The following is a 25,563-nucleotide window of genomic DNA, read 5'->3' on the forward strand; positions in this document are numbered from 1 at the left end:
GGAGGTGGTGCCTTCTTGCCTTTTTTTTTTTTATTATTTTTTTTCTTGCCTCCTGGAAATCGTTGCAAAAAAAAAAAAAAAAAAAAAAATTATAATCCAACGCGGGGAGCGGATAAAAAGGACAAAAACCCCAGGGTGTCGGCGCACGGGGGCTGGGAGAGCAGCAGAATTCGTCCCTCGCGCTCCTCGCTCCTCTCCTCCGGCGGCGGGCAGAGGTAGGGAAACCCGGGGGCTCCTGCCCGTGCCCCCCATGCCACTTGGGGAGCGCTCCTCTGTTTATTTCCAAAACAAAAAAAATTCTTTTTTTTGCTTTATTTTAGGATAGAAACTCGTCCAACCCCCAGGCGCGCCGGGCTCCCCCCGGCCAGCGAGGACGGGAAGCGTCGGAGCAAGCGACAACAGAACGAAACGAACTTTGGCAGTGGAGAGACGTTTGGATCTTTCTCGTTTTTGGATTTCCTTTGGAGCAGAGGTGAGTCTGGTCTGTTCTTGGCTAGCTAGCAAGGTAGTTTACAGGTGAGCTTCTGGCACGCCGCTTGACTTGGCGGTGTCTGGTTTTTTTTTTTTTTGATTTTTCTTTTTTTTTTTTTCCTTTTTTTTTTTTTTTTTTACAATATCTTACTTAAAGCCAAAGAGTCCGACGTTTTCATTTTTATTTTCTTTATTTTTTTTTTTACAAAAAAAAAAAAGAGGAAAAAAAAAAAAAGAAAAAGAGAAAGAGAGACGAAGAAAAGAAGTTTCCTTCCTCCTGCGAGCGAGCTCCTGGGCAGCGCCGCATGGCGCGGCCAGCCTGCGGCAAACCCCTCATCCAGAAAGGAGGAGAAAAATAAAAATATAAAAATATATATATTAAAAAAAAAAAAAACACCCGGTAGCAACGAACAGCAATCCCCCAAACGCTAGAAAACCAACCAAAAAAAAAAAAAAAAAAGAGCCAAAACAAAAGACCGAAGAGAGAACAGAGAAGAACCGGCGTTTGCCTTAAACTCCACTTAAAGCCCGGTTTGAGGATCCGTGAGGATTATTTGTGAGAGATAGAGAGGTCGTTTTGGAGGTCACACGAGTCAGGTAGCTGAGGAAATTGCATCGAGTGCAGTCTGGTTCTTTTGGCGCGCCGCGGCGGTGGCGGCAGCGGGGGGGGGGGGGGGGCGGCTCAGCGGGACGCGCTCTCCAACGGGGCCGGGGTGGCCGGCGTGCCGGCGCGGGACGCGGCCCCCGAGCCCGTCTCGCTGGGGCTGCTGGCCATGGGGGGCACCCCCTCGGGCTGCGCCGAGCCCCCCGGCAGTGTGGGGGCGGTGGCGGGGGCCGGCAGCCCCTGCAGAGTCTGCCCGCAGACGTGGTGGTGCTTCTCCCAATCCTTGTGCTGGCAGAAGGAGCCGCAGTAGCGGGCGGTGTTGCAGCCGCTGCAGGTCTCGCTGGCTTTGCGCCCGCAGTTCCAGCAGCTCTGCGGGGACAGCGGGGGGCCAACCTCAGTGCTGGGGCGTGCAGAGCCCCATTCCTGGGCTGGGTGCTGCATCCCGGACCGTTAGCCACAGCCCTAACCACGTACCCAGGCTGCGCACCGCATCCCAAGCCGCATACCCCATCCCGGACCGTGCACCACAGCCCTAAATATGTACCCAAACCCAGTCCCTGCACCACAGCCCAAACCACATACTTATTCCTGGACTGTGCGACCCATCCCGGACCATGTACCCCATCCCAGTCCGTGCACCACATCCCAAACCACACACCCCATCCTGGACCGTGCACCACGTCCCAAACCCCGTACCCAAACCCTGTCCGTGCACCACAGCCCAAACCACATAACCCATCCCGGACCGTGCACCTCATCCCGGATTTTGTGTCACATCCTGGACCATGTGCCACATCCCTGACTTTATATTTCTTATCCTGGACCATGCGTCCTCATCCCAGACCACGCATACCCCGTGCCAGACCACGCTCCCCATCCCATCCCCACCAGCGGTGCCGCAGCCACCCCGGTGCTGCTGAGCAGGTCCCCAGCACCCACCCCGTCCCCCCCCCGGCCTCATGCCCGCCAGCCCCACCTCGCTCGAGTCCTCCTGCTGATTGATGACGGTCAGGGCGTCCTCCGAAGCCTGGCGCTTGGCCTCGGCCAGGGCTCGCTCCATCTTGGCTCGCTCCGTCGTGATCAGCTCGTGGGCTTTGCGCTCGGCATCCGACACGGCCTTCTGCAGCTCGGACATGGCCTGACGCTTCACCTCGTTCACAGCTTCTTCTGGAAGGAAGGCGGGCGAGCGTGGCACGGGGCGTGCAGGGACCCTGGGGGGCTCCCAGCCCCCTCCGGCCCCGCGGGCACGGGGAGGGGACGCAGCGGGGACGCTGCCGGCTGGGCACGCTGGCGGGGCCACACTCACCAGCCTTCCTCCAGATCTCCTCGGGCATGTAACCGGAGAGGGGCCGCGGTGCGAAGTCCCGGTGAGCGTCTGCGAAGGAGCCAGGGGGGAGATGACAACGCCGTTAGCAAAAGGCAACCCCCCCCCCGTGACCCGACCCGCCGGCCGAGCCGGTCCCAGGGGAACGGCACGGGCACCCCGGAGAGGGGCCGGGGCCGGGCTGCAGCCCCCCCGGGTCAATACCTAACTGGGGTGCCTCGGAGCTGGAGGAGCTGTTGTGGGGGCGGGCGGAGGGGGGGCTGCCTTTCTTCATGTCCTCGGCGTCGCTGTAGCGCCGGATCCAGTGGTTGAGCTCCTCGCGGTCGGCCTCCTGGCACCGCCGCAGCACCGTCAGCGACCGGCGCGTCTTCTCCACCATGTCCATGATGCAGTTCAGCAGCTGTTGGGGGGGCAACGGAGGGGCTGGGGGACACGGTGCTGGGCGCTGGGGGGATATCTGGGCCGTGCAGGGTGGTGCTGGGGGCTGTGGGAGCTGAGGATGCTTGGGAGGAAAACCACAGGGGGACACGGTGGGAGCGGGGAGCAAAGCGGGGCGGGCACAGCACGGCTGCCCCGTGCATGCAGCAATTTGGGGGGGCAGGCTGGGGGCTCTACGTACGTTGTTGAGGTGCTTCCACTCCTCCGCCCACTCCCTGTCGGTGAGCCGGTGGTCGATCACCTCCTCCTGGCGCGCCCCGTGCACCGCTGCAAGACGAGCGCAGGATTAGGGGGGGGTCACCCCGGCATCGCCCCCAACCCCACGCCGTGTCCCCCACCTCCCCAAACCAGGGGGCTCGGGGGCCGCTGAGCTCACCGGCGGGCCGCGGGCGCTCGCGGAGCTCCCGGGGGTCGGCGTGGCGGTAGGCATCGCGGTAGTGGTGCGCCAGGGCCATGTCCTCGAGGCGGTAGTGCTGGGGCAGGGGGGCGGCGGGGGGGGGCAGCCCGTTGGGCGCGTGGCTCAGCCCGTTGCTGGGGCTGTAGCGCTGCGCGGGGCTCATGGTGCACGGCCGCTTGCTGAGGTGCTCGGGGTGCAGGGGGTCGCGGTCCAAACCGTTCTCTTTGGTCCTGGGGGGGAGGGGGGGTGCAGAAGAGGTCGGTCCCCGCGGGGTCCCCGAGCATCCGTGCGCAGCTCCGCGCCCGGGTGCCCGTTCCCGCGTCCAGCGCCCCGTGCCGGGGGGGTGCGCCCCGAAAAGCGGCGCCCCGTGCGCCCTCACCTGTCTGGTGTCCTCCTCTTGCCGCTCTCGCTGACCTCCAGGAGCAGCTCGGAGGAGTCGATGGGAGAGGAGGCGTTGGCGTCCAGCAGCAGCTGCTCGTGCTGCGCCAGGTACTGCGCCGGGCTCTGCTTGGCCATGCGGGCGCAGTGCAGCAGCTCGCGCTGCAGCAGCGGCAGGTTGGCCTGAGAGGGGAGCAGGAGTCCAGAGCCCACCACGGCACAGCCACGCTCCCCAAAAATCATCCACCCCAGCCACCCTCGATCTCCCCATCCCTCCAGTTTTCACCTTGGGGACCTGAGCCCTCAGCTCTGGGGAGCCCTTTGGGGTGCGCGCTCGGCACCGGGGCCACCCCCAACCCTCCTGGCACCCACGGGGCACCAGGGTGCCGTGAGCTGCCCACGCCCCCGTGCGCTCCCCCCCCAGTGCTGTCCCTGAAGCAGCAGAAACACATTTCTGCCCGGGCCCTGCTGCTGCCAGCTCTGCTTTTCTCTTTAGGCAGCTGATCGGCAGCCAAGGCCCCATCTGTTGGACGCGTTAGCGCTCGGGGAGGAGAGGCACGCTGCAGCTCCCGCCCCTTCCCCGGCTGAGGGAACGACCCCGAAAACCAAAAAAGCCCCTGAGTCTGGGAAGCACGCCGCGCCCGGCTGCTTGCACTTAGGGTAATGAGAAGCAGCTGGAGCCCAAGGTGGAAGCAGCTGGAGCAGGGTGCCGGGGCGGCCGGCGGCACGGGGAGTGCTGCTGGCCTCGGGGACACCCCCTGGCGAGGTGGTGGGGGGCTCCGTGCCCCCCCTGATCAGCCCTGCTCGGCTCTGCCTTCCCTGCGGGGTGGCTTCCTGCTGCAAGGGCTGCAAAGGTGGCTGGGGGCACGTTTTTTTTTTCACTCCTTTGCTAACGAGGGGTGAGCGATGCCAGGCTCAAACATCTGCCACCCGTGCCCGTGGTGCCAGGAGTGCCAGCAGTCAGCGAATCCCTCCGGAGCAGGGTGGCAGTGCAGAGTCAGCACGAAATCAGAAGGAAAATTAAAGAAAAAAAAAAAAGGGGGGGGGGGGGAGATTTTTAATGAATTGCAAATGGTTTCCAGATGGGCCTAACCCTGCGTGTTATTGCAAACAGCTCCACGAGCGCCTTGGCCTGACGGGACTGCCCGTGAGGGGGGGATTTATGCGCCCCGGGGCCGTGCAGGGCACCCACCTTCAGGAAGGGGATGACGAAGGGCCGCAGTGGGAAGTTGGTGGCCTCCTGGAGCTTGGCGTGGAACTCCTCGATGGTGAGCGTGGAGTTCTGCGGGGACAGCCCGGGCTCAGCGCCGGCCGCACGCAGCCCCCAGCCCACCCTGTGCCCCCTGGTGCTGCTCCCTTGCTCTGCTCCCCACCGGCTCTGGGAAAACCCCGCAGGGTTTGCTGGTGGTGCCAGCACTGGGGACCCAGCCCCACACCACGGCCACGCTGGTGGCATCCTCTCCATCCATCTCCCACCCTGGGAACCATGCAGACCCTGCAAGACGCCCCCATTTTTCCAGAATTTAAGTCAACCCAGCGCCAAGAGGCTTCTCTTCCCCATTTAGCATCACCTCCATCCCCAAATTAAAAATCAGAAGCCCCGCTCGGCGACATGGCTGGAGCATCACCCGCCAGCCCCAGGGGCTCCCCAAAACTGGTCCCCGCGCCCGGCGAACGTACCACGAGCCCCAGGACGAGGGTGCGCACCCGCTCCCCGATCTCGGGCGAGATGTCGTTGCCAAACTGCTGCAGGGTGGTGAGGAAGCGCTTGAGCTTGCTGAGCTGGCGGGCGCCGCAGGCCGGTGGGAGCTGGTGGGTGGAGAGGGAGGCGGTGGAGGAGGTGGCCGGCCCGTTGCTGAAGCCGTTTGGGGTGGACGGGGCCCCGTTGATGGCGGTGGGTGAGTGGCTGCTGCCGTTCATCACTGCGAGCGGAGAGGAGGGGAGGTGAGAACGGCGCTGCGGGGACGGCGCTGGGCTGGGGGGACCCGAGCATCATGCTAGGCACTGAGAAACCAGTGTCCTCCCACGGCCTGGGGTGCCCGGGGGTGCTGCTGCGCCCCTGGGGCAGACGCAGGGGTGGTGGACGGGTTGTGGTGAGGGCCTGATCCTGCTCCTTGCCATCCTGGCAGCCACGAGCTGCCAGAAGCTGTGCGCTCCCCACGCTGCCCATCCAGGAGCCTTCACCTGGATGCTGCCCACAGCACCCAGCGCCAGGGGGTGGGCAGGACCCCGGCGCACAGCAGGGCGCACCCCGTTCCCGTGCCAGCCCTCGGCACAGCGACCTCTCCGTGGGCAGCACGGGTGACAGCACCCTGCAGCCCGTCCCCCCCTGTGCAGAACAGCCTCGAACCCCTCCGCCAGCACCCGGGCACGCACCGTGCTGCTCCCACCATCGCCCTGACCTGGTGGTACTGGTGCTGCGGGGTGCTGCAGCCCTGCCTGCCCTGGCTGCTTCCACGGGCTCCCCCTCGCTCTCCGGCCGGCCGGTCCCAGCCGCCCGCTAAAGAGGTGCCGAAAATAACCCCCGGCCACAACTGCTTTTATTCCCACGACAGGTGGTGACTAAGTTAGACGCCGCACGTGTCCCTCAGCCGGGCCGGGGCCGGGGTTTGCATCCTTGGGACGGGGCAAGGAGAGGGGCTGGGGGGGCAGAGCCCTGCCCGGGGCACCGGCCGAGGGGGCTCGGGCTGCGTCTCGGGTCTCTCATTAGAGCGTACGTTTCATTTTACTTACAAAGACAGACCATCGACCATTTCAAGCAACCATGAAAACGGCCGCGAGGCAGAAACGTCGGAGGGCCAGCGTCTCGATCTGCAAGCAAAATAAAACACGCTATGATGAGAGAGCAGAGGCGGCAGCTCTCGGCCGGGGGTCCCGTTGGGCACGGCCCGCTCGTCCTGCGGGCGAAGCCGCGTGGAGCCCGATGTGCCGGGGATGGAACCGGGTCCATCGACCCCACACAGCCCACGGAAAGGCTCCGAGGATGCCCCCCTCCTCGTACAGTCCCTGCCCAGCCCTAGCTGGAGGGGCAGCTTGTGGAAATTCCTCGAGACCAAGAACAACCGAAACTCCGTCCCGAGCCCTGGTGGGGCTGGCAGCAGGCTGCCCACGCAGTCCCCACACCAGCGGGATGGGGACGCCCGCACCAGCCCCGCACACGGATCCCGGAGCCCTGCATCCGCTGCAGGGCTCGGATTAAAAAGCAAAACCCATCAGAGCGCAGAGAGCACAATCCGATTTCTAATTAGAGAACATCTGCTTGGGAGCGCAGCAGGGCCGCGGCAGCCAGCGTGCAGGGACCTGCAGTCCCTACAGAGCACCTTGATGCCACCACTCTGTCACCTGGGCACAGCCAGCAGGTCCCCACCACCACAGCCAGCCGTGACACTGCCCCGCACCGCCCGGTGCCACACGCACCCACGTGGCCGTGCCCAGCTCCGAGCCCTGCAGCCTCCTCCAGCTGCTCCGTGCTCCCGTTTGGTGACCACGCATCAGGAAACCAGGGCGTTCCTGTCCCCAAGCACCTCGCTGGGGACAGGCAGAGCCCACGCGCAGCCCAAATCCCTTCTCCAGCACACCAACAAGGATCACCACCCCACGGCACGGCCAGCACCGCGCAGCGCAACGAGGTCGCGACGGATCCCGAAGGCAGCGCGTGGCCGAGGGAGCCGGGCAGCCCCCCTGCCCGCCGTCCCCTCCCCGTCCCCGTACTCACTGGTGCTGGGCGTGAAGGAGGGGTGGCGCGTGGCTCCCTGCGTGACAGCCGGCGGCGGTGGCGGCATGCTGGGCGGCGTGGACCTGGGCTGCGTCTTGACGTCGGCCGGCGAGTCGGGCATGGTGGCGGCCCGCTTCGCCGCGGGATCTGCGGGGACAGGGCGCGCGCGGTGAGCGGGGCAGTGCCGCGGGGGACAGCCCCTGCCCGGCGGGTCAAGGCCTCGGGGATCTCGGGTGTCGCCGGTCCCCAGGTGGAGAGGGAGCGCGGGGACAAGCGGGGACGGTGCCCGGTGCCCTGTGTCCCTGTAGGGTGGTGGGGACGGTGCCCTGCATCCTCCACAGATGTGTGGCACTGGAGAAGGGACAGGGCACGGCTCTGTAGGCACTGCCCTGTGCCACGTGAGCTCCACACCTTGCACACAGCACAGCCTGGGCACATTATCACCGATGCCATCCCTGCAAAGCCACCTGCCTGCCAGCAGCTACCTCGGGGATCCCATGCCCAGGCTGCCCGCTAGCACCTCGCCAGCCCCAGGGCGATTGCGGGCATCGTGGTGCCGGGCAGGGATTGCGCATGGGCAGCAAATACTGGGTGCACGACGGGTGGCACACGATGCTGCTCCCTGTGTCACCCACAGCCCAGAGGCTGCCGTGCCGTGCCGTGCCAGGTGGCCACGAGCATGCCAGCTGCACAGGTCTGTCACCATCCTGGCCAGGGTCCCCGCTGCACGCAGCGGGCTCGCCACCAGGCACGGCTGCTACCCGCTCATCTAACGCGCACGCCTAATCCGCTGCAACTGTCGGGAGATTAATCGAGCCCGGCGAGAGCACGTGGCCCGGGCTAAATAAAACCGGGGCCTCGTCCCGAGCAAGATGCTAGCAGGGCTCGTCCTGCAGCTGATGCCACGTGGGGAGGAGCGGGGAGCCAGGAGGGCTGGAGGTCACCACCGCGGTCCCACGGCACCCCTGGCACCGCGTGAGTGTCCTTGGCTGGTGTGCACGGCCATCCTGGCACTGCGTGCTGGGCTTTGCCTTTCTGCACCCCCTTCTCCCTTCTCCAGGCACAGGAGAAACCCCAAGGCTAAACAGCACCTCTGCCACGGAGCAGCAGTTTGTTTGCGGGCTCTGCCAAAATAAACGGGATGCTTTGAAAAACACCTCTGCTTTTCCTTGCCACGGGGTTCGGGAACGGCTCCTGCAGGCAGGACAGAAGGGACTTGTTGGAAGATGCTGGGGGTTTGGGAACGATGCCGGGAGGTGCCTGGCTCGCACCCCGACCTGCAGCCTCCCTCCCACCTCCTGGGCCCGTTGTGTGGCTCTGCAGCTTTACGCCGGGTGTAACAGCCCCAGGGACAGCCCTGGTGTGGGGGAGGCACGAGAGGTGGTGGGTCCAGTGCTTCGGACTGGAACCAGCTCTGGCTGCCCGCATGGAGATGTGTCCGCAGGCTCACGAGGCTCCAGCACCAGAAGGGACGCAGAGCACGGGTTTTGTGCCAACCAGCAGAGCAGGATCCGGCCCCGAGGACAAAAAGGGTGACAAGGAGAGGTCAGCCTGCAGCCCACATCCCACGGGTGCCCTCGATGCTGCCAAGCCCAGCCCCTGCTGAGTGTCCCCAGGATGCATGGAGACGGGGGGGAGCCCTGGCACGGCCGGGGGGCTGCCGTCCACGTGGCCCCCACGAGCCCACCACGAGGTGGGTGTGAGCACAGCCAGTCCCTTCATCCATAAAGCATGCAACAGGGCACAGCCAAACCCTCCTCGGCTCAGCACCCCTGGACATCACCCTCTGCCCCTTGGCAAAGCACGGATCCGGGCATCCTTCCCCTTGGCCTGCGTCCCCCCAAGCAGGGGCACGGCACTGAGGCCAGGGGCTCATCCAGCTGGAGGAGAAGGTGAGGAGGTGGCACCCTGGGGACCCTGTGCCACGGCACCTGCCCCACGCTCCCTGCACGGATCCGGCTCCAAGGGGCTGCAGCAGAGGGGCCTGGATCTGCCTGGGCTTGGGGGAAAAAAGCACAAATCCGCTCATCCTGGCGCCGGCACGGCTGCTCCGCAGCTTCCCATCAGGAGGAAAGTCTCCACGAAGCTGAACAAACACCAGGGGAAACTGCGTCTGGGTGTGTTATTTCTCTCTCTCTCACTTTTTTTTTTTTTTTTTTCCCTCCTCCATCTCTTGAAGCCATAAGTTTTTCCTGCTGCGTTTGCAATCCAAACACCGCCGCGCGGGCACAGGAGCAGGAGGCAGCCCCCGAAGTGCCAGATTTCTCGGTGCCGAAGCCCAGAAAAGCCCAAAGCAAACACAGCCAGGCTGCTGGGACACCCGTGCGCCCCGGTGGCACCGTCCCCGCGGCGTCACACGTGCCAGCAGCAGGGCGCTGCCCCTCGCTTCGCCAAACCACCCTGGAAGCCCCAGCTTTTGCCTCCAGCCCCACGAAGCTCCTGTGATGCTCTGAAGCACCGGTGACAGCAGCCTGGCCGTGTCCTGCTGTCCTGCCACGTGTCCCTCTGTCCGTCCTGCCCTCCCCGTCGGTGGCAGGCGGTCACCAGCCCGTGCCCAGGCTCTGCCCCCCCTGGCAGCGCCTCCGAGCGTGGCACCAATTCCCCGGCACCGCTCAAACTCCACTGGAATCCTTTTTTTTTTTTTTTTTTTTTCCCTTTTTTTTCTTTTTTTTTTCTTTTTTCTTTTTCTTTGGGGTAATTTGTCCCAGCCGCTCGGGGCTGTGTCTGTTTTCCTACATCTGGTTTCCATTAGGCCTGTGCAGCCCAGATGAATAAGTAATAATATAAAAATAAAAGGATTAGTATTTTCTCCTCCGCTGGCCGGAGCGGGGCCGTACCCCGCCCTGCCTCCCGGTGGGAATCAGATGCCGAACCCCACGCACCCCCCGACCCCGATTTGTCACACCGGAGGCCTTAACCCCCCACGTGCTGGCTGGGCTGGTGCCCACTGGTGCCACACGGCCACAACCGTGACCACTGCCACCCCTGCGGGTGCCAAAGCAGGGCACCACGTGCGCCAGCCAGCTTCCCAAGCCTGGGGGTGCAAATCCCCCTGCTGTGCCCCCTGCTCTCTGCACACCCTTTAGCCAGGCCTTGGGGTGGCTGGGGACAAGGACAGGGACATGCTAGCCCTAGGGTGGCTGCGTGGCACCCAAAGGCAGTGCCCGCTCTGCTCCCGTGGGCACGGAGCCATCCCGGTGCAGCAGAGGCTGTCGGAAAGCTCCGGCTGCCTGCGAGCCTCCCGGCGAGGCTCTGCCATCGAGGAAGGGGTTAAAAGGGAATTAAAAGAACAGCATCCTTCATGCTCTCCAAATGGCCACAAATGAAATCCAGATGCTGGAGGCGACGTCTCCCCGAAGCCAGGCTGCCTCCCAAACAAAGGAAAGCATTCCTGCTGCTCAGCTGCTGGTGCCACGGGGGCCAAGAACAACTCCCCGATAAGATCGCGAGGGCCGGAGCCGCTCCATCTGGACCGCGTTAGGGCAGCGCTCCGCGCCGGCAGCCGGGCGGCCGCGCTCCCACGTGTGCGAGCCGGGCACGGGTGGGGGGAAAACCACAGGGCGCCGGCGCCCCCGAGCTCCATCCAGCACCCCAGGGTGGGCGCACGCAGCGCCAGCCACCCCGGTGCCTTCCTGGAGCAGAGAACGGGGGTGTTGTGGGGGTGCCCATGCCCCAAATCCCAGCGTGGGCACCCCAAGGAGCAGCTGGAGCCGTGCGCCCCGGGGTCATGGCGCACGGGACAAACCCTCCCCAGCACCCTGTTGTCAGCTCCTGGGGACAGCCCCGGCGTGGGGAAAGGTCCCCACCCCTGGGACATGGTGACGATGGCAGGAACACGGTGGGGGAGGATGTGGCTCACCCCCAAATTGTGCATGAAGGGGAGGGAAGCAGGATGGTGGTGTGCCAGAAGGATGCTGCGCACCTCCAGGCCTATCACACAGCCACGGCTGGGGTGTCCCATGTCCCCAGGGGGCTTTGGAAAGAGGTGAGGGGGTGGAGAAGGAGCAGCAGCTGGGGCTGGGGCGCTGGACCCATGGGGAACCCCACGGCGAGGTGCTGGCAGTGCCCAGCTGAGGGAAGGCTGCTCTGCCAAGGGCTGGATCCAGGCAGAGCTGAGGGGTGCAGGAGGAAATGGGGACCCCACACGGCTCCCACCACCCTACACAGGTGGCACCGGTGTCTCCTCCTCGCTCTGACAACTTTGTGATGTTTCCCTGAAGCAGCACATTTTGGGGAGCCGGGCTGCAGGGTGCGGGAGGAGTTGAGGGTGGGGGGGGGGGAAGCGGGGAAGCGATGCAAGCCCCAGCACCAGTCAGCACAAATGAAGCCTTTTAAAAGGAAATCAAATTAATTAAAGCCTCTGCAGAAGACGTAAACGAAACCTGGCCTCTGGCAGCTCCAGGCCCGGCGAGGCACTTGCAGGCGCCCTGCAAACGGGGAGCTGTGGCTGCAGAGCCACCGCCGCCAGGAAGCCGGGCAGCACACAGACGCACCCGGCACTGCGGGCACCCCACGGTGCTCGGGCATCCCCTGCTCTCAGAGATGCTCACACCACGGGCAGCACACTCCCTGCTCCCCCAAAATCCACGCCATGCACCACGCCACGCAGCCGGTGGATTTCGGGATCCCTCACCCATGGGTGCCCTGAGCCGTGCCCTAACCTGGGACACTTTCAGCCACCCCACACAGGGAGCACGGTGGGTTTCCCTTTGGCACATCCCAATTTCCTTCCCTTTCCCTGCAGCCCCTGGCTGGGTGGGCACCGCAGAGGTGCCCGCGCTCCCCGGGGAATCAGGGACCCCGGAGCCCTGCCCGCTGCCCTGAGTAGCCCCCCCAAGGACCTGCAGCCCCCCCAGGGCCACAGCCATCAGCTGCCGGTCAGCTGGAGCCAGGGTGGAGGGAGAAGGAGGGAGAGGGAGGTTATTCTGATTTTCCTCAAAAAAAAAAAAAAAAAAAAAGGAAAAAAAAAAAAAAAAAAGCCCTCTCTGTTTTACAAGCCTTCATTTGCTATTGTTTATGTAAACAGGTAAATTGTTTCGTATCTCAATTAAAAACATCTGCCACATAAATGAATACCAATTAACTCATCCTGTTTTTAATTACTCTGTTAATTACACACAGGCAGCAAAAAGGATGGCAGGGGAATAGGGAAAGCATGCTTACAGCCCCCCCCCCCCCCCCCCCCCCCCTTCCCACCTTGCTCTTGGCAAGGATCCGAAATATGCCCAGATAATGATGGATTAAGGTGGCTGGTGAAAACAATGGCTCGTCGCCAGCTCCGGGGATTTCGGCTCCCTCCCCGCCCCCGGCCGGGCGCCTCACAGGGGTATTTCCCGTTGCCCTCCCCGTGACGCCCCCCATTTTGGGAACCCCACCAGAGGTGCCTGCATCGCTCCGGGACCGCGGCACAGCCCAGCCACCTCTCCCGGTGCCATCCCCACAACATCCCCGGGGGACAGCAGCCCCCGAAGCCACACGGCCACTTGCAGAGGACTCACTGCCCGCGCATCGTGGACCAAACACACCCTGGGTGTGCCCACGATGCCCACGGGGCGAGCACCATCCTGCAGCCCGGCCGTCCCGGCGGCGATCGCCGGGTGACCCTCGTGCCGTCAGCTGCGCCGGCCTCGCACCCCCCCCCCCCCCTCCCTCTTTCCCCGGCTGCGGGAAGCTTTCCAAGCAAGCAGATGGGGCAGGGGGAGCCGCGGCGGCGAGGAGGAGAGCAGAAAAGGCTATTTTCTCACGCTACATATTTTACAAGTCGAACATTTTGTGCAGTTCAGCCTTGCCTGTAAAACCGTCTCGGGACCGAGCGCCGGGGCGCAAGAGCCGACGGCGGCGTGGGACAACGCCACCGGGCAGCCTGAGAGAGAAAAGCCACGAGTGGGGTCCCCACGTCCCCTCTACATCTTCCTGAGTGTGGGACTCGCTCCCCAGGTGCTGGGGGAGCACAGGATGGATCCTGGCTCATGACCATGAGCTTTGTGCCTGCCCCGTCCCACCAGCAGCTCGTGGGCGCAGGAGGAGGTGGGCACGCACACGCCCTCGCTGCTCCCCAGCTGTCCCGCGCACCTGGAAATTAAATATGCTCTCCAAACACGGCGAGCAAACAGAGGGCTTGAGCACCAGGCTTTGCGTGGGCACGCAGGGTGGTGCGAGGCTCGGGGCTGCCCTGCTCTGCGCTCACATCCTCCTTGCAGCAGCGAGCGGCGTGCCATGAGGCCACCAGGCCACGGCGTCCGTGCCGAAAGGGCGACCGATCCGGTGACGAGCTGCAGGAGGGGCACCCCAAAACCAGGCTCCTGCACAAGCTGCAGAGCCACGCACTCCTCAAACAGGCAGAGCCCCAGGATGAAACACTCCGTGCCATTTTTGCAGCCACGTATGCACGGGGACACTTGTGTCCGGAGGTGGCCTCGAGCAGGGACAAGTGGCACGAGCAACAAGGGGGTTGGGGGCACTTTGGAAGCACGGAGCAGTTGGGAAGGGAAGCAGTCCCTCTCCGAAAGCTGGCGGGGAGCTCCGTGCAGGTCCCTGCAGCGTGGGAACGCCGAGGCACCGCCAGCTCCCCGGGGATGCCGGGCCAGATCCTGCCCCAGAGGCGCCAGGACGGTGACGGCTCCGAGGGGGGTGCCGAATCCAGCGGTGCATCCCCACAGCCTCCGGGCTGCTGCGTCGCTGACTCTTTGTCTCTTTTTAACCACAGGCTCCATTTCAAGGCAATTTTGCCCGTGCGAGATTTAATGCAATAACGCAGGAGACAAAAAAAAAAAAAATAAAAAAAAATATTAATGAGAATTTTGAAAAATAAACAGGAAATCCTTCGGATGCTTTCTGGAAACATTGGTCAGCATCTTCCGAAGGAAAGCTGTGGGCTTGTCAAGGTGGGGTTGCCTCTGGGGAGGCTGAGCGAGCGGGGAGGGAAGGCAGAAAACAAGCTTCAGGAAATCTAAAAATAAGCCCAGAGCCGGGCAGGGGCACTAACGCCAGCTCGGCACCCGGTGGGCTCTCACCTCTGTGCCCCAGCCTGGCCTCGCCCTGCCCAGTCCATCACAAAGCCCCTGCTGAGTGCCCCCGCTTTGGGTCGCCCCATTTCACCCCGTCTTTGCACCGAGCTCCCTGCTCCTTCCCAGCCCAGCTGCAGGATCAGGCCCTGATCTGCCCGAATGCTGCACACCCCGCAACTGCACCAGTCCAGCCAGGGGCAGAACCAGTGCTGGTGGCTGTGGTTGGTGTCCCTTGTGCCGTGGGGACAGGAGCACACATCCCGCTGCCAGCACACGCTTACACCTCGCCAGTATCCCTGTGCTCCGAGTCCAGCTCGCCAGCAATGCCCTGAACCCGTTAAGAGATGTTTAATGGTTTACGGGGTGCCTCTCAGCCCTGGGGGTCTCACAGCACCCCGCACCTCTTCCCCGGGGTGCAGGGAGGCTGCACGGCCGCAGGCAGGGAGCCGCACCACCCCGAGAGCCCGAGGGGGATTTGAGCTGCCTGCATGCAGCGAGCGGAGCCGAGAGCCCATTTCCACAGCACACCCAGGACGGGCGCACGCAGCCCACCCCAGCCACGCCGCGGGGTCCCCGAGCTGCCAGCGCAGCCCCGAGCCCCCTTCCCACGCGTGCCACAGAAACAGGCAGAGCCTGGAGCTTGCTCGACCCTCCGAACCCACGGAACCTACACAACACCAGAGCGTTTTTGCATCCTTCACCCTGCAAGTCCTCGCTGTAAGAGGCAAATCCTGCATCCACGCAAGGCCTGGCTGCTACCGCACCCAAAACAAGCGGCCAGCCCCGCGCCAGCACCCAGCACCACGGGAGCACGGCCCCTGCTGCCCGTGCCCCCCAGGCTTTTCCTCCCTGCACCCCAACGCGTCTCCTATACAGCTGGGCCTGCCGGGAGGCAGCAGGAGGGGAAAAAGCCGCACACAGCTCAGCACATCTCCGGTCTCCTTCCCAGGGCTCCCCAAAAGCAAGCCCCCAAACTTCTCCGTGCGCCTCAGGGCTCCGCGGGGCCACGAGCAGCTCCTCACCCGAGCACCAGCGCGGGGCGGCGGGCGCCGGGGCCCTCAGCATCCTGCCTGGCCGCTGCTCTGCACTCGCCGTGCGCTTTCAGGATGGATCCCCAGCATCTCCGTGCCCCGACTGCCTCCGTGCAAGGCAGCAGAGCTCACCCCGCCGAGGTGCCGAGCAGGCGAACGGCTGCAGAGCGTCTTCGAGGCGCTCGACAAAGGAGCGCGGGATTAATATTCCTTTTAATTAAAGGCAGAAAAATCTCTTTGTTCCTGAACAGAGAGAAAACAACAGAGGGAAGAGCTCCGGAGCTCCTTTCTAAGCGAGAGACGAGACCATCGCTTAGATCCAAAGGCACTGTCAAGGCGCACGTGACCCCGAATTAAAAAAACAAAATGAAACCCGGCAGCAGCGGCGGCAGCTCTCCGGCACCGAAGGGAAGTTGCAAAGTTTTTCTCGGCTAACGGGAAAAAAAAAATAATAAAAAAATAATAATAATAAAAAAGAAAAATCCAGCAAAAGGTGCCCGTGAGCAGCCGAACGGGGGCAGCGCGGGGGGAGCCCTGGGCGCGGCGGGCGAGCTGCAGCCTCCCCGTTCCCCCCGGACCCCCGGGGGCAGCGCCGACCCTCGCCCCCCGCCCGCCCCCTGCCCCCGGGGGAGCGCCCCCGGGCACTGCCGGAGGCTCCGATGCGCCCTCGCCCCGGCTGCTGTCGCCTCCGGGGAGGGGGAACCGGGCCGGGCCCCGCTGCCCTGCCAGGGACCGGAGCGGGCTGGGGCACCGGGAGCCTCCCCGACACCGTCCCCGTTCCCGACCGCTGCGCACCGGGAGCGTTCCCCGGGCACCGGCAGCACCCCCGGGCTCCGGGAGCGTTCCCCGGGTACCAGCAGCACCCCCGGGGCACCGGCAGCATCCCCCGAGCGCTGCGCACCGGGGGCTTTCTGCAGGCGGCGGCAGCGCCCCGACACCGACAGCACCCCCGGGTACCGGCAGCATCCCGGTCCCCCGCGCACCGGCAGCGCCTCCGGGTACCGGCAGCACCCCCGAATACCAGCAGCACCCCCGAGTACCAGCAGCATCCCCCGGGTACCGGCAGCCCCCTAACACCACCGGCAGCCCCCTAACACCACCGGCAGCCCCCCGCTCTCCTCTCCCCGCGCCCCCGGCGCCCCGTGCCCGGCCCTTACCGTGCTGTGGCGCGGCGGCGGCGTGCGCTAAGTCCCGAGGCAGAGCCGAGCGGTGCGGGCAGAACCGGCGGCGGCCCCCGGCGGCGGCGACGGCCCCGGCCCCGTTAAGGCCGGCAGAACCGGAGCGCGGCCCCTCGGCGGCGGCTGCCGCCCCCGGCACCTGCCCGCCGCCCCTCGCCACCGCCGCCGGGGGCCGCCAGCCCGGGGGATCGGGGCGCTGCCCCCCCCCCGGGGACGGACACCAAGGGGTGGGTATGGAAGGGGAGGGGAAGGGAAGGGAAAGGGGGGGCGCCGCCGGGAAGGGGGAGGGCGGAGAAGCCCGGGGGAGAGCCGCGGGGGTCGCTTCACCCCCTGCGCATCCCCCGGCGCCGCGCCCCGGCCCCGGGGCGCCCGCGGCCGAGCTCCGTGCCGGGCCGGGCCGCCCGCAGCCCCCGCTGCCGCCCCGCCGCCCGCCCGCCCCGGAGTGAGCGCCGCCCGCCCCCGCCGCCGCCTTACACCGAGCCGCAGCCGATCCCGGCAGGGGGCGCCCCGCCGCCGCCGCCGGAGAAGGGGGGGGGAGCGCCCCCGGTGCGCGGTCGGGGAGGGGGCGGTGGGAGCCGGGGTTAAGGGGAGGGAGGGGGGACAAGGGAGAGGGGGTTGCGCGGGGACACGGGGATGTAGAGGGGGTGGGGGTGGGAGGGGGTGCGCGGGGGTTGGGGGCTGCGGGGGGGTGGGGAAGGCTGGGGGGATGCCGAGGGTTGGGGGGTGGGAAAGGTTGGGGGGTTGATGAGGGTTGGGGGGTGTAAATGATTCTGGGGGCAACAAGGGGCTGGGGCTGGGGGTTTGCAGGGTTTGGGAGGTGTCAGCGTGGGGCTTGGGCTGGCAGGGGGCTGGCACCCCAAGGACTGGGGGGGCTGCGAGGGGCTGGGGCTGCGCTCGCTTTGCTTCCGTCCCCGGCTGCCCCGGGGATGCCCACGGGTCGGGGTTGCAGTGGGAGCAGCCCCACATGCAGCTGCAACATCTGTGCAGGGCGAGCCCCACGGGCACCCCGCAACCCACGCAGCCTGGCCTCGGGGTCCCCCCACCCCACACGGCCTCATCCAGGCTGCCCCAGGTGGCCGCACAGCACCGGCACCTCGGGGATGCCCACGGAGGTGGCCCCCTGCCCACGCTGGGTGCCCAGCACACCCATCCTGCGTGCCCTGTGCCGGCTGGGGGGGCACTAAAAGCGTCCCTCTCCCCCCCCCAAACCCTACTACGATGTTGTTGCTGGCTAGCGCAAGCCCTGCTAATTTCCCTGCGAGCTGAAGCCCTGCCTCTTTGCGTAATTACTCGGCTTGGCAGCTGCCTTCCCTCTGCGAGTTGCCGCCAGGAGCCCCTGCGCCCGGGTGCTTGTTGCATTACTCATCCGCTGCTCTCCCCGGGGCGCAGGGCGCTGGGGACCACGGCAGGGCCCTGCCGGGCAATGGGGCTCCACTGGGGCACCAGCACTGCCGGGGCACTCATGGCACCACCTCTGCAGAGGGCACAGGCTCTGCACAACGTGCACGTCGCGTGGTCGCTGCGTGGCCGTTGTGCAATTGCCAAACGACCATTGCGTGGCCACTAAGTGGCCGTTGTGTGGCTAGTAAATAATTCTGCATGGCCAGTAAACAACTACTGCGTGTCCAAGCTCCCACCTGCATCACCTCGGGTCACAGGATGGTGCCTCATCCCACCCCAAGGTGCTGGCAGGGTCACCCCCTCCCAGCTCCTGCTGCCGTGCACGGAGCCCTCCTCCTGCCCTGCATCTCCCTGCCCCGAGCACTGGGGTTGCCCCAGGAGCCCCTCACTGGAAGCACCACGGCCCCACCATCGAGGCCCCGCGGGCGCAGCACCATCCGCCCCCGCGCACAGCTGCACGCCGTGCAGCAGCAGCCCCGGCTGGCACATGCAAATGCAACGGCGTGGGTGAATTTGGGTACGTGGTGCATGGTGCAACCCCCCCCAGCGCACACGTCCCCGGTTCTTGGAGCACCCAGGCATCCCAAGAGCGCTTCCCAAGGCTGAACCCCAATTTCAGGAGGGAGCTGTGGGGGTGGCCACGCTCTCAGCCAAATATGCTGTCCTGCATGTGCGCCCCACGCCCTGCAAGCTGCTAAATTCATGCTGAAACCCACCAGTAAATGTCCAGCGGGTGAAGCCCAGCCAGAACCCAAGGGTGACCAGCACTGGCTCCGCGCCCAGCGACCTGCAGGTACCAGCTGCAACCTTGCCAGCTTTGGTTCATTTTGGGTGTAGATGCAGGATGCTATTGAGTCCCGTGGTGGGACGAGCTGGTGGCAGCGGCACCACGATGTGCACGGGGCACCGTGGGCAGGGGGGGGACCCTGCCGCGTCCCCCCCGGCGGCGTTTGGGTGGCAGGGTCTGCCTCGTTTCTATTCCGCGCGCGCAGCCTGTAATTTTGGTCTATTGAAGTCATAATTCACCGCTGAGAAAATAAACATTTGTGTTAGCTCGCTTTATTCGGCGGGCCTCGTCTGAATGTTAATAATGCCCTGCCAGCGCGCTCGCACGTGGCCTCGGCCGCCGGGACAGACCCGGGCACCCGTGGCCGTGCCCGTGCCACCTCCTCGCCTGCAGCAGGCTGTCACCTGCCGTCCTGTGCCATCCCTGGAGCCCAGCAGACAGGAGATGGGTAGGGAAGTGTCACCTTGTGCTACACCAGGGATGACGATGGAGCTGGCGGCGAGGCCAGCTCAAAAAAATGCGATATTTTGGGGATGAAACCTGCGCCATGTCCAAAAGCGTTGCGCTCATCCCTGGGTCAGTTTGTGTACTTTTTTGGGTGCTCCCTGGGCTGCACTGTCCCCAGTGAGGGCAGGGGGGCACCGAGGTGACCCCCCAGGTGCTCTGATCCAGCCCCAACCCTACGCAGGGCTGCCCTGTCCCTGGCTGGGTTCCCCTCACAGCGGGTGCTGGGTGCTGGTGCTGGGGGCTGGTGCTTTCCCCTCCGCATTTGCATCTTCCCAGCCTTTATCTTCCTCCCAGTCTCTGTATTGCTGCAATTACAGACACTTTAAAACACAATGATCTGGCTGTTAGCGTGATGGATGACAGAACCTTTCTGTCTGGTTTAAATCACTGCCGAGAGTGAGCAAACTTCCCCGCCTTAACCCCTTCGTGCCCCTTAGCCCACTCCGGAGCCCTCCCCGCCACTGCCACGCACCCCACGGACACGCGTGGGTCCCACAGCAGCCCGAGACCTGCGTGCAGCCGGCTGGCGTGGGGATGAAGCACACGTGTTGTGTCAATTTATGCTCCCTTCGTGGCGAGGAGATGGCATCTCCTGCTGCTGAGCACCAGCCCTGTGCCCACCAGCGCTGCCCTCCAGGTGCCGTGGCCCCCTGGGGCGGTGATGGCACCGCAGGGCACCACTTCTGCTCGCAGGTGCTGCCTGCTGTGGGTGCACAGAGGAGGATGTCCCCCCTTCCCAAGCCTCAAGCCTTGTAAGAGAGCCCTTGCTGCTGGTTTCTCAGCAAGCACCTTCCCCCTCGCCGTGCCGTGAGTCATCCCCGTGCCGCCGCGCAGACCTGCTCCGCCGCGCCGGGGCTCATCTGGGGGCGAAGGCACCGAGCCGTGCCCGCGCTCAGCCCCGGCATGCCGCAGGTTTCCTGTGTCACCCCCAGGAGTCTGGCTGCCCGTCTGGGTCTCTCCGTCTCTACACACAGCCTCACAGGGAGCTGAGCATCCCCGGGTGCCTCTCTGCGGTGCTTTGGCTGTGCCAGGGCTGCCAGCCCGGCGCAGCACCAAGTGAGCCCTTGGTGATGCAGAGCCCCTCACCCTGGCTGCGTGCACGGAGGTGGTGGCCTTAATCCCAGCTCCTAAATCCATCCCCTGCAGCCCCTAGCGCTCTCCCCTTGGCATTTTGCTTGCAGCTGGAGCCCAGGCTGGTGCTCCCCTTCCCCGCAGGGCAATTTGGCAGGGAATGCACGGGGGAGATAAGGGGCTGGTGGGGAGCCAGCGGCCGGGGAAGACAGCTCGCCCGCGCGCCGGCTATCGCCCGCCGCAGCTGCATCCGCCGTGGGGACATCTGCTGCTCAGGAAGCGCCTCTCGCCAGCTTTTCTTAAGAAAGGGGCTTCGTTTGTGCCTGGCTTCCCCCTGCGCCCGCTCGCGGGGGCTCCCGGCGTCGCAGCCCCCCGCCCCGCCACCGCCCTGGCCCTCGCCGCTGTTGGGATGAAGGCTGGTGGGAGCAGCCCCTGCCTGTCACTGCCTGTGGGGAGTGAGCTGAGGGCTTTGCGGCTTCTGCACAACTTCCATGAACATGAAAAGGAAAAAAAAATCATGTTTTCCTGGCTGACAGATTCGTTCCTGCTTCCCTTTCAAAGGGAAACCGGGCCCTACTGCTTATCATCCCGGCGCGCCCTGCACCGCAGCCTCCAAAAAATCACCGTCCCGGCTTAGACACTGGGAGGCTTTGGGATATGTCGCCGTCCCTCTGGATGCTTTAAAATTCCAGGTTTCGGGGCTGCTGGGGCCGTGTTTGCAGCTTTTCTTTGCCACGGGGTGCCTGGAAACTGTCCTAAGTGGAGACGGCCTCGTGCCCCTTGCCTCCTGGTGCCTGGGGGTGCACGGAGACACTGCTACCACCCTGGTGTAAGCAGCTTTCAGCCAGCAGCACGTCCCCTTCTTGGCCTGAGGGAATGTGCCAGAGGTGCTGAGCAGAACCCCAGCAGGTGCCCAGCACACGCAGCACACTGGGAGCACAGCACAGGATCCCTCAGCTCCTCCGCTCCCTGTCCCGGTGACGTCCCCTGACCGGACAGGGGGCACAAGGAGCTGAGCCTCCCTGAGAGCCCCGTCCTTCTTGTGGGGTCCCTGCGCTCCCTGCGAGACCCCCCTGCAGCAGAGGGGCCTGGGGAGCTGAAAGCATCTCCTGGCCCTGCTGAAGCTCCACGGCTGCCCTCCCATCTCCAGCTCTGTGCAGTTTCTGCTCCTGCTCCCCTGGCTGAGCCGCAGGTACCGGCTGCCTGCCAGAGCTCCCCGCCCGACGGGCTGCAGCTGCCTGCGCCGTGCTCTTTAACGGTGGGAATTTAATTAGTTTGCACTGCTCTTCCAGCACCTCGGGTCCCTGCAAAAATCAATAGGAACGAGCAGGAGTTGGGCCAGCACGGCCTGCCCCTACTCCAGCTCTGTCCAGGACAGCACAGAAGCACCAGGAGGGTGTTGGTGCTGTGCCACACCATGCCATGCCGTGCCGCGCCGCGCCATGGGGAGCCCCAGCCTCGTGGCGGGGCCATCCCAGAGGTCTGGGATTCGTTACAAGGTCCAGATGCACTGTGGCAGCGGGGGACGTTGCGGCTGCCTCTGGCCACCTGCATCGTTTCCAAGTTCCCAGGCTAAAAGCAGGGCTTGTTATCAAGAGCAAAAAATGTGCCACCTCTGTTGTATTTCATTTCCCTTTCTCCACCTCTTCCCTGCCCGCTGTGCATCTGAGATAACAGCTCTCCGCGCTGAAGCCGGAGCGAGGAGCAGGCAACGGCCTCACCAACCCTATCGCTGCCTCGCTGGCTGCGAGTAAATCAGGAAGTTTGCCGAGATATTTGGCCAACAAAATAAACGTTTCTCCTGCCAAGCACCTAACAGGCACCTCCGCCAGCCCGCAGCAATCTGCACGGCTCCGCTCGCTGCGCCCCTCCGGTCAACGGCGCCCGCTGGCCCCGCGTGTTATCGGGGGTTTCCCCTCGCCCTGTGGGGTTGGGGGCATCAGGGGGGTGCTGTGTGCTGGCACAGGGCAGGGACCGGTGTCCCCATTGCTCCCACAAGGGGATCACTCCCAGGCTTCAGCATTTTGGGTGTCTCTGCCTCAAATAGGAGCTCGGGTGCTGGTGTCCCATCAGAGGGGCGCAGCGCTGGCACCTGCTGTGCTCCCACAGTGATGCAGCACCCAGGAGAAGGAGCTTGGGAGCACCCCATGTCCCTGTCCCCATCCCACCGTGCAGGCTCAGCAGCGAGGGCTTCATCCTGACCCCTGGCCACACCACCTTTGCCAAGGGATGGAGCCGGGATGGGGACCTGGGAGGTCCCCACGCTGCCCAAACCCTGTCCTCAAACCCAAGCTGGCTGCATCCCCATCCGGCACGGTGGATATTAGGGCCGGGCAGTGGGGCAGGGTGCTGTGCCCGGTGCATGGTGCCGCAGGGCTCGCAGCCACCGGGGGAAGGGGTGTGTGAGGGGAAGCACGGCAGAGGGCCAGCATTGTTCGCTCGGGGCAGACAAACGCCGGTGACTCAGCCGGCCGCCGCTTTCCTTCCCGCGCCCGGCACAGCCCCACCGGGTCCCTGCACGGGGTGCTGAGGGATGCCCAGCACAGGGCATGGGGATGTCACAGCCCCCGGAGCTGGCCCCGATGCTGTCACACTGCAAAGGAGCAGCGAAAGCAGCTGGGGAGCCCTCGGGGCCGCATCCTGACCGTGGTGGGATGGAGCTGCTGCGGGCAGGGTCTGGCTGCTGCCGGGGAGCGAGCGTGGGAATGTGCTCCCGAGCCACACGTGAGCTGCTGACCCAATAATGAAAGAAAGCACTGGGTAAACAGGGGATTTAAACCCTGCAAATAAAACCTAATCGCGGCTGATTGCTCATTACAGAAAGGTTAATTGCAGAGCGGGCGGGCTGCGGACGGGTCCCCGTGCCCCATCCTGCTGGTGCTACGAGCTCGGCTGTGCCCCAACCCCCTGCCCTATTGCCAGCTCCAACCGGCCCCATGGGGACACCCCACTGGGGACCCCCACGCACCACTTGGGCAGCACCTGCCTGGCCCCAGGGCTGCGTGTGACATCGGGACAAGTCACCTGCACCGCGCCACGTGCACGTGGGTCGCCCACAGCCCCCCGCCTCCCTGCTCCCACCGCTGCCTCGGCCTTACCTTGGCCGGTCCTGCCCGGTGCCCTGGTGCTGGAGGGGTGGCTGTCGGGCTTGGGGGGGCCCCCGGGCATCCCAGGGGTGTGGGATCAGCGGTGCCCAGCACAGCCAGCCCGCTCCTGGTGCAGGCACGAGTCTCTGCACCGGGGAAGAGGATGCTGAGCACCGTCGTGCTCGGTGCAGCGCGGTGAGGTGCGGGGCGTCCTGCCCGAACGGTGCCTGCCCTGCCGTGAGGGCCGTTCATGTGACTGCCGGGGCCGGGGTGGCAGCAGCGCCGTGTCCCATGGCGAGGGGGAAGGTGAACAGCTGCCGGGCAGTGATAATGCGGCGGGTGGGGGGAGGCCGGGCAGCTGCGCCCGTGTCCTTCCCCAACAGGAACCATCTGCGACCAAGCCCAGCTCTGCCTTCCCTATCAGCCATTCCGGTCTGACTTTCCAACAACTTCCCCTTCGCGCCGGCTTCACTTCCTCACTGCGAGGGGCCAGCGCGGTGCAGCTCGGCATGGGCAGCACCGCAGCAGGGTGGCGAGGCACGGCACAGCATGGCACGGCGTGGCACGGCACGGCCAGCAAGGTGCACGGTGGCACAGGCAGCGTGGTGCAGCCTGGCACGGCGTGGCGCAGCCCGGCATGGCACGGTGCAGCCTGGCACGGCGTCGTGTAGCCCAGAACAGCGTGGTGCAGCCCGGCACGGCATGCCCAGTGCACGCTGTGGCACCAGGGGCTCACCCCCTTGCAGCACGCTGCTCTCTTTGCCTGGCTGTGGGGACAGGGATCTCCCTTGGCTGCTCTATCCTGGTGCCTGCTCTATCCTGGTGCCTGCTCCACGCACTTCCCTGCCTGCTCTCTGCACAGGACGACCCCCCCAGTGGGTGCTGAGCCCCCTTTCAGCACCGTGGATCCGTGCACCCCCAGGCCAGCCCCCCCAGTGCTGGGGTTGGGGCTCTCCAACAGCCGCTGTCGGGCAGAGCAGCCGCAAGCGAGAGAAGCGACTTGTTAGAAAACCGAGAGGCTGCTCCGGGCTGCAGGTGGGAGGGAGGAAACGTGTCCTAAAAATACAGCAGCGCCTGCACGGTCCCCGAAGGTGGCTCAGCAGATGGCGTGTCTCGGCGGCCACCTGGGCTCCCGCAGATGGCTCCCGGGGCTCCCCGCTCCGTTCCCCTCAGCCCTGGGGCCGCCGGGGGGGGGGACGGGGAGGGGACGGTGGGGTGCAAACGGGGAGGAGGATGCTGGGGCTGCACAGAGCAGGGTGAAGGGGAAGCCACTGGTTTGCAGCATCACTGCCAGCGGGGCGGGGAGGGCTGAGCACTGCGGTGCTGGGCACCCCAGGGGATGGTGCACGTGGCTCTGCGTGCTGCTGGGGGGTGAGGGGAAGCCCCAGCACGGGGCCAAGGGGACACACAGCTCCATGGCAGGCAGGACGGCGTGCACCCAGGCTGCTGCCTCTCAGGGGGACACAGCCTCAGCCCCGGACCCACATCCCATGATTTCGGGGGGCTCAGCTCCATCCTGCTCCCCCCCGGATGCCCACGGTCTGCCAGGAGGGACAGCGCAGTCAGCTCGCGGGGACTGAGGGCTGCCTGAGGTTTCGGTGGTGTGGGGCTGCGTGGGGCACAACGCTGGGGCCGGAGGGTTTCCCTCCCCTTCTCGGGCTCCCACTTCTTCCCCTTTTATTTCCTGTGGCCCCAGGTGGGCTCGGCATCAGCAGCCCGGGGGGTTTGCCAAGGCGCCCTGCGGCAGGGCACAGGCAAAGAGAGACCGAAAGCGTGCGGGAGATCACACAGCAGGGGCTGCTCCCGGGGCGCGTGCCGGGGCACTGAGTCAAAGCCAGAGGCTTTCAGGGCCAGCAAGAAAAATCCCCGCCAGCTGCGGCCCCGTGTCCCCCACGTCACCTGCAGCAGCAGGGTTTTCTCCAGCAGGCACCTGCTGGGCAGCTGCAGGGGCCGTGGGGCAGCAGCGTGGGGAATGCCCCAACGCGGGGCCGTGGGGTCTGCCCCCACCCGGGGGAACCCCGGGGGTCCTGGGCTGTGCCCGGCGCAGGTGACCCCTTCCCGTGGAGCCTCACGGTGCTGCTGGGTGCTTTCTGTCTGAGTCAGAGCTGAGCTTTTGGGGCCGAGAAGAAACTTCCCGTGTGGTAAAGGAGAAGCAGGCGCGGCGCTCC

General features: G+C 65.3%; 1 protein-coding gene across 1 annotated transcript; it reads right to left on the bottom strand.

Annotated features, from left to right (window-relative positions):
- Positions 1-939: 939 nt before the first annotated feature.
- Positions 940-16,571, bottom strand: CBFA2T3 (CBFA2/RUNX1 partner transcriptional co-repressor 3). Its single transcript, XM_032195576.1, has 12 exons — positions 16,523-16,571; positions 7,328-7,474; positions 6,346-6,423; positions 5,293-5,534; positions 4,805-4,894; positions 3,614-3,795; positions 3,214-3,464; positions 3,019-3,104; positions 2,604-2,799; positions 2,382-2,450; positions 2,052-2,242; positions 940-1,444 (listed from the first exon to the last, which is right to left on the bottom strand). Exons 2-12 carry the CDS (start codon positions 7,446-7,448, stop codon positions 1,154-1,156), a joined length of 1,797 nt encoding a protein of 598 aa, XP_032051467.1. The 5' UTR covers positions 7,449-7,474; positions 16,523-16,571; the 3' UTR covers positions 940-1,153.
- Between the last annotated feature and the right edge of the window lie 8,992 nt (positions 16,572-25,563).

The sequence above is a fragment of the Aythya fuligula genome, chromosome 12 (assembly GCF_009819795.1).
Source record: "Aythya fuligula isolate bAytFul2 chromosome 12, bAytFul2.pri, whole genome shotgun sequence".
NCBI lineage: Eukaryota > Metazoa > Chordata > Aves > Anseriformes > Anatidae > Aythya > Aythya fuligula.

Bases quoted from the DNA above. Each gene is read 5' to 3' on its own strand.
- CBFA2T3 (XM_032195576.1), bottom strand. From the start codon at position 7,448: ATGCCCGACTCGCCGGCCGACGTCAAGACGCAGCCCAGGTCCACGCCG. The intron at 6,424-7,327 runs GTGAGTACGGGG...TTTTGCTTGCAG, and splicing joins CTCCTTCACGCCCAGCACCA to ATCGAGACGCTGGCCCTCCG. The intron at 2,800-3,018 runs GTACGTAGAGCC...CCCCCCCAACAG, and splicing joins AGTGGAAGCACCTCAACAAC to CTGCTGAACTGCATCATGGA.